This window comes from Nicotiana tabacum, chromosome 12 (assembly GCF_000715075.1).
Source record: "Nicotiana tabacum cultivar K326 chromosome 12, ASM71507v2, whole genome shotgun sequence".
NCBI classification, from domain to species: Eukaryota; Viridiplantae; Streptophyta; class Magnoliopsida; order Solanales; family Solanaceae; genus Nicotiana; species Nicotiana tabacum.
In genome coordinates, this window is record NC_134091.1 from 64,465,235 (window position 1) to 64,473,776 (window position 8,542).

The 8,542-nt window shown below is 30.7% G+C and overlaps 1 protein-coding gene across 1 annotated transcript; it reads right to left on the minus strand.

Moving 5' to 3' along the window:
- Positions 1–1,537: 1,537 nt before the first annotated feature.
- LOC107794305 (flavonol synthase/flavanone 3-hydroxylase) lies at positions 1,538–7,747 on the minus strand. The gene is made up of 3 exons (XM_075226574.1): positions 7,138–7,747; positions 2,398–2,725; positions 1,538–1,938 (listed from the first exon to the last, which is right to left on the minus strand). Exons 1-3 carry the CDS (start codon positions 7,611–7,613, stop codon positions 1,726–1,728), a joined length of 1,017 nt encoding a protein of 338 aa, XP_075082675.1. The 5' UTR covers positions 7,614–7,747; the 3' UTR covers positions 1,538–1,725.
- Positions 7,748–8,542: the final 795 nt, after the last annotated feature.

Sequence of the window (8,542 nt, forward strand, 5' to 3'; positions counted from 1 at the left end):
GGTTTAAATAATAAGCTTTGATCAAGTTAAAGTGTCTGAATGAAAACAAGTGAAGTAGGAGGACCGGCATGACAAAGTGGCACAAGTATAGGTGCCATTTAGGCCATTCTGCCTTTGGACTATAGAGCTAAGTCTTACAAAAATAACCAAATCGAAAACTATATAGCTAGTTCAAATTGGAAACCTACCAAGCTGGCTCAAAGTGTTTCTCAATTTACAATTACCCTGCCCAACTATTTGTAATTGTAGGACTATTTCTTTAACTATGTCGGCATATACCCAACTCTTTATTTGAAATTTCCTGGAATTCCTTTCAGCCCAAATGTGGTAAATGGTAGCAGCAAAGAGGAATCCCAAAATGGAAACTTTAACATCCTTATGACTGATTTATGTAGATAACAACTTAATTTTATTGTCCCACGTATAGACTCTTATGCTTGTTCTGTCCATCTTAGCAAAGTCTGCCACATTTGCTAGCTTATGAGCACTAAAAGAACAAGTAAAAATGAGTTTCCTTACTATTTGTCGAACATAGAACACACTCTATTGGCACATGGACCCCCTACTTCCTCAATCTATCTACAATAGACAACCTATTTTGCGGTGCTAGCGATAAGATGAAGTGATGCTTTGGATAATTCCTTTTACCAAGATAAGGATTGGCTTGATTTTATATTTTCTAGTCTTTTTTCTTTTTCTAAGATAGTTGGACTTGTTGCTCAAAGTAGTTTAGGACTTTATTTCCTTATTTTTGAGGCTCCAATTTTATGGTCCCTCTTACCTATATAAAGGAATGTCTTTTTTTTGTTTTTAGACTTAGAATATTATCAACAAAAATTGTGAGATTCTTCTTGCACTCTTGTGTGTGGCTACTCTTAGATTTATTCTCAACCTTCAAGATTCAACTTAAGGGGATAAAACTAAACTCTCTCCGAAATCTTAGATCGCGTTTAGGTATTCAAGAAATGCGATAGATTTAGGTTTAGTGTTATTATTATTATTCTGAAGGGTCGGGTTTCACAATCTATCTCTTGTCCTTAATTCTCTACCAAATACAATTAGTTTTTCATTAGCTAATTATTGTTGTTAGGATTCAACTTCAAAAATAGATACCTTGAATTCAAGAAAAAGTTTCCTCAATTCAATCTATCTTTAATTTTTGTTTTCTTTTTCGCTTCTTTATTTATTTTTAACTTCCATATTTTTTAATTTTTTTATTTTCTTATTTTTTCTTAGTAATTCTTGGACCCCTAATATATTGTTATCACTTTCCTTCAAGCTAAGATGGGACTACATTCATAAGCTTTTCCTTTCATTTAACTTAATATTATTCTTACCTGAAATTCACTTCTGAACAGTTATGGAAAACAAAGATTATAAAACCTAATCCTAATAGATTCCTAGCCGTTACTGATGGGGAAAAGAAAGTTCCCTAATTGTTTCCTGCTTTACAATCCTCGTAATTCTACTTGTAAATGAGTATTGCTTTATAATTTGCCATGTCCAAAGTTAAACACACTGAAAAGCAAAGCAAATATTTACATGTAAATAAAGTATTAATAAGTCAGTTATTAGCTAGTACCAAAAAGTTTTAAGTCTAAACATATAGTCCTTTATAATAATAAGACAATATCTCTTGGTAAGGATAGTACAAACTATAATATAATACTCACGATTCACGAACATACTAGCTAATCGCTGCCAAACATATATAGAGGAGTTTCTTCACTGAGGAAGCTTGTTAAGCTTACAATAGACATAATCCTTGTACTTCTTGGTCTTGAATTTTGGTGGATTGGCCTCATTAACCAGCTTAGGAATTGGCCCAACTTCATGCTCTGATGGTGGCTCCAAGAAAACTGGCCATGACATTCTTGTCTTGTCCTTTGTCACTGTTGTCCTATGGTACACACTCTTGTATTTCCCATTGCTAAGAATCTGCTCAACAATTATGTCAATTTTAGAAATGGAAGGAAATAGAAACATAAAGAGAGAAAGTGTGTGTGTACTAATGGGATTTTACCAAATCCGTATGATCATAACTATGGTAGTCAAAGATACAAGAAACAGCCCTAAGTCTACCTTAATTTCAAGCAAGTTGGGTCCATTATAAAAATATTCTTTATACTGCAATGTATAAGACTTAAACTCACTTTTTAAAAGCATCATAAAGAAGCACAACTATCCTCCATCTCTTCACCACTAGTCGCTCACCTCGTTCAAGATGGATTTTTTGCACCATCTAACAATAAGATGATGCAAACCAATCTATTTTAAAAGAATTTCCAATTCTCTTGTCAATATAAATTCATAAATAAAACTCTCTTTATTTTTTACAAAATCTTATAACAAGTTGAAAAAATCATATGAATTTAAGTGAGTATGGATAAGATATACCTCAACTTGGTCACCAATGTGGATAATTAGGGCATTTGGTATGTACTTGACATCATACCAATGGTCATCCTTGAACACTTGGAGGCCTTGGACTTCATTTGGGACAAGAATGGTTATATGGGACATGTCTGTATGGGCCACAACTCCAAGTGCCAAATCGGGCCTTGGGCATGGTGGGTAGTAATTGATCTTCAACAAGTAAACTATTTCTTCACCACCTGCTGCCTCCATCATTTCATGGGCTTCTAACCCAAGCCCAAGTGATAAGCTCTTAAAGATCTTCTCCGCAACTTCTCGCAGCCTCTTTGCGTACTCCTCATTTGCTTCCCTAGAAAGTTATTTTTTTTTCTTCAGATTCACGGTTAGAGGGATTAAGTGGTTTGGCCCACTATAAAATTCAAGATTTAGTTAACCTTGTATTACATGGAGGGTATTAGCTAAAATCAGGATAAAGTTTACGCAACTGATTATCTATCCTATATAGAAGGTTGATTAATTTATCCTAATTATACAACAACAACAATTCCAATGTAATCCTAGTGTATCCTAATTATAATTATTGGATTATCATCTCAGGATAATCTGATTTTGAACCAAATGATCCCTAAATGACATAGCATGCGCTAATGAAAATAGAGTGGTAAAGCTGTAACCCTAGCACATTAACGATAATAAATAGATCTTATCATAGACCATAATTATATTGTTAAAAGTTCAGGCATAAAGTACATTTTATTAAGCGGTAAATAGTCCTGCTTGTTATGATATAGCAAAAATTAATAATTAGTAAGTAATATGGCATAGGGTGGAGGGAGAAAGGGGAGGTGGGGATGTCTAGTGTGATAGAGGAGGTTAGGTGGGGCTAGGGCCTATATGTCCAAATTCTACCATAATTAAGGTGATCAGAATAATCAACAAAGGTTGTGGGTAGAAAAAATACTTTTTCATCAGAAGTTTTAAATTTGAGCTCTGAGTATGAAGTTATCTTTGTTAGATACCATACAAGAGGATGGAATTTTAAAAAATGAGGAATTTCTCAAATTAGTTACAGCTTTAGTAGTCCCCACATGGCTTGAGTCAATATCAGAAAAAGTTTCTGCTATGGTCCTAGAGCATTCTGAGTGTGATAATTGAGTATATTGAAGAGTTTGATAAAAAAAAAAGGAATGGAATAAATTTCATACTAATTGACGTAGAATGTCATATTCTATTTCATTTAACCATAAGCATCATATACATCTAGTATCATAAACACAGACGTCCTAATATATATAATAGCATAACTTGAAAACTTAAAAAGAGAACCAGTTATACATGTACTTAGAATAGAGACCTAATTCACCAAATCTAGGTGATGATGAAGGCATGAAGATATATCTAGGTGTGTGCGTCTAGAAATAGTTTTATGGTTATTTAAGTTGGAGTTTTAAAATTATTTTTTTTAAAAAAAAAAAACTACCAATTCAAATTTGGGGAGCAATTTCTTCTTAATATAGTAGTGTATAGATATATAAAAGGAGAAGTAAATAAAGTAGTCTCTCTCTATATATATAAAGAGAAGTACATAATTATATGATACCAAATGGTATAGCCATAATATGACAAGTGTAGATTTTTAGGACAAATCTCCAACGTTTTAAAATTATATTAAAATAAAAAACAAAATTAAGGAAATAAAATATAAATATGTGGGAAAATATAAAGATATAACACTTCTAATTAGAATTATGATGATAAAGTCGTACATATACACATAACTCAAATCATAATAAATAAATAGTTATAAAGGAAGAATACTAAAAAAAAAAAAAAAAAAGAATTTCAAGCGATAGCGTAAAAATATATATACTAATTAAATTTCTCATGTATGAAATTTTAGTTAATAAAATAAAACTCATAATTTTATAATAAAAAATATAAAAATATAAAGATACTATTACGATATTATACATAAAGCATATACATATTAAGCATATTGTTTACATAATTTGTGTTATATATATATAACACAAATTAATAATTATTAAAATATTGGTAGATTTTTTATAAAAATAATAAAAGGCTTATCTCTTTATACTTTTGATGAATTCAAAATTATAATTTAGTAAAATAATATTATATTATTTAAATTTTCAATAAACTACAAAATTGAGAAAACTAATCAAATATTATAGTAGAAAAGAATGTACAAAATAGGGGGATAAAGATAATTTTATGATATTTATATTTAAATTAATTAAAAAATAAAGATAAATAAATAACACTCAAAAAAATTAAAAATAAATTTAAACAATTGAAGAATTTTGAACAGTATAATATAAGTTTAAAACAATATATTTTTCGGGTAAGAAAATATATAACTATGTTATATTAAAAGAGAAGTATATCAAAATTCACATTAGTAAATGTATAGCACTAAGTACTTATTAATTTAATAATAAGAATAAATAAGAAACAAATAATTTATTTGATTACTATATGATAGGGCTGTGCATTTGGATCGGATATCCAAAATTTGAACCGATCCGCTCAATTTTGGATATTTGGATCGGATTTCGGATTATGTTTATTAAACTTTCGGATATCCAGATCGAATTCGGATTGGTATAATTTTAACCCGATCCGAAATCCAAAATTATTAGGGCATGTATAAATATTAAACTTTAATTTCGGATAGCCAGTACTTCCTTTACATCTTCCTCCAAGTTATTACCTTTACAATTGCTGGATTTAACTACATTGGCACCATATTTCCCTCATGATTGTAGAAACACGAATTTTTCTTGTTGTATTGCCTCTTCTAACAAAGAAAATATAAGTATGAGTTTCGCAACTTAGAGGCATAACAACTCGAACCTCTAGAGAAATATTTTCTTAGAGATGCAATGTTGATATAAGGGATGAAAAGCAAAGAGATGTTTGTATTAGCACAGAACACATAAGAAGCAGATAAGGCAGACGCATTAGCCGATTAGATTAGCAATAGCCTTAATAATACGTATAATCTAATCCGAAAATTCGAAATATTTATACGATCCAAACTTTAAAATTCGATGTGATCCGATATTAATTCGGATCGGATTCAGATTGTATTTTGTAGAATCCGAAATTTCAATCTGAAATATGCTAAATCCGATCTGATCTGATCCATGCACAGCCCTACTATATGATGTGTATCCTTTAATTTTGTATAAATTTTGTTATATTTATACACACTATATTAGATACTCCCTCCGTTCAAGTTTATGTAAATCTATTTTCTTTTTGGTCTGTTCCAAAAATAATGGCCCTTTCTAAATTTAGAAACATTTTAACTTAAACTTCCAATTCTACCCTTAATGAGAAGTTTTTATAACCACACAAATACTCTGGACCCATTTTTGACTTGTTTAGGATCACAAATTTCAAAAGTCTTCATTTTCTTTTTAAACTTCGTGCTCAGTCAAACAGGTTCACATAAATTGTGACGAAGGGAGTAATAAAATACAACTAATATTTATTAAAATAATATGATATATTAGATCATAATTTTATAAGATTAATATTCTGTCAAATTATCCGTGTATCGCGCGGGTTCTAACACTGATATTAAAAATACGAACTTTAAACCTAACACAATTGCAAAATTAAATTCAAGTGATAGAAAGATTATATAAAGAGATAACAACAATTTTCCTAACCAATGACAGACTATTTTTCATAGATGTCTTATTTCATCTTATTACTCACGAAAATCCATTATTCCCTCCATTTGAAAAAACGACATTATTACCTTACTAGTTTATTTAAAAAAGAATGATACCTTCCTAAATGTAAAAAATAATTTAAGTTGATCTTATTATTTTATCTTAATTATAAGCTTTTATATAATCATATTAAATACTATAATAAGTTTTAAAATTCTATAGCCACACATATATTACAGAATTGAAACAGGCGGCATATTTTCATTAGTTCAATCGAATTTGTCTTGTTCAAACTCGTAACACGTGTCTTCGCTGTGAATTGCAGAGTACAACTGCTCCCAGTGACGTTGGGCGTAACTGGTCTTGTTTAGAATTAAAACAAAAAGAGTAATTCTGGCTAACCCTTTTTAATTAGTCAATTCCCATGACGATGTTGACAACAATGGCTACTTCTTATGGTAGACTCCTTTTAATTCCGATGAGCTGGCAGAATTTAATAAAAATCCAAGACGCAGCTTTTCTCTCTCTCTTCGGTAGAGTAACGTTTAGGACCATTTCTACATGAAATTTTGCTAAGTTTATTGAAAATGAGTTTTTCAAAAATTAAAATTTTTTCGAAAAGAAAAAGCAAATTTCTCACTCACAAACTGCACTATTTTTGCATTATTTTTTTAAAAGTGAAATACACGTCGAAATATAATTTTAAATTATAAATATTATATTTCAACTTAATTTCAAATACTATTTTTTTTTTAAAATATACAATTTTTTGTCCAAACGCCAACTTATTTGAGTAAGGTCGAATGGAAGGAAAGTGTGATGGGAACCTAAGATACGGCTTAGATATATCTCATTTCTCGACAGTGGTTTAGTTTAATTTACTAATACGCATTTAACTTGTCTAGGATATAAGATTTGATACTTTAGTTTTTTCTGCGTAAAGAAAAGCTTAAAAATCTATTCTAACAAATCCCTAACACAAACGACAGCACCTTAACAGCATGCATATTTATTTTAGAGTTGAAAGATATGAAGTGAGAAAGAAAAAAAAAACCTGTAGGAAGGAGGGCTTTTAGGCCAATAACGATAATTGATGGCAGAAGGAGGCCAAATCTTATGGAACAAATGATCAACCCAACCTCTTTTCCCTTCAAGTTCCTTCTGCAAAGAAGTACCATACCCTTCAATATTCTGCGACCCTGGAGTCTTTGCAATCACTTCTTTCTCCTCTTGTGGTACAACCTCAAAGAACTCTTTCCCTACTTTTTGCAAATTCGCAATAACCTCATCTGGAATTCCATGATTTATCACTTGAAAGATCCCCCACTCTTTGCTAGCATCCGATATGAGTTTCACTACATTTGTATCGTCTATGTCGATTACTGGAACTTGAAGAACCACACCATGCAACGTTGTGGATGCGGGCTGCTCGTTCTCTGACCGTATGTATTCTGATGGAATTGTGTCCATGCATTTTGTTATTGACGCTATTGCTTGTACTCTTGCAACTTCCATTGTTAGGGTTTTCATTTTTCTTCTTAAGACCCTTAATACACGTTCATATGAATTTTGTTTCCGTTATATAGGGAACTGATGCGCTGTATTTTTACTACTTCTCATTGCCGAGCTTCTTGCCTATACCTAACACTCTGAAGGAAAATAGGATTCACTAAAAATAGGGGTGAATTAAAGTGATAGGGTTCCCTTTTTTTTCTCGTGGGTGACTTACGTGGAATATTGTTGTTCACTAATACTACCTACCAAACTTCACTTCTTCGTGAATCTGAAATTAAAATTATAATGGATCCCCTTTTTTCATTTAATTGTGTATCTTAATTAGTTCGATTGAACAAAATATATGAAGACTTTTAATTTTGTGATTTTGAAATAAAATATGTATGGCATACTAATAAAACATGTCGTTTGAATTTAGTGAATTTATAAACATGTTCATGTCCATTCGTCAAGAATAAAATGAAAATATTCATATACTACTAATTATAAAGAGGTCACGTTCTTTTAGAAATATGATAAAAAGAAAAAGAAAATATTTAAATGTAAAAATGATAGAAAGCGACACTTGGGTATTGTAGTTGCCACTCCTTCAACCAACCTCGAATTAGCTTTAAAACTAGAGGAGGGTTCCTCGGGTCAACAGCCACTCCTTCAAACTACCTCAAAATTCTTGTTTGGGTGAGTTGTCGACACAGCTCGAAATTTACATGTTGTATGCACAATAGTGTAAATAATAGTACTACTATACACTTGTTTCCACAAAAGAAAATGTATAATTATATACTTGTCTCTCAATGAGTTTATTGTGTAAGTGTTTCTAGAAGAATTTTATTTTAATTAGTCTTGAGTTACTTTCCACCCATTGTTTTTGTTTACTCTTAAAGGTGGATAACAATTAAATTTATACGCGATTTTAAGAATATATGAACTAATTCAATACAAGT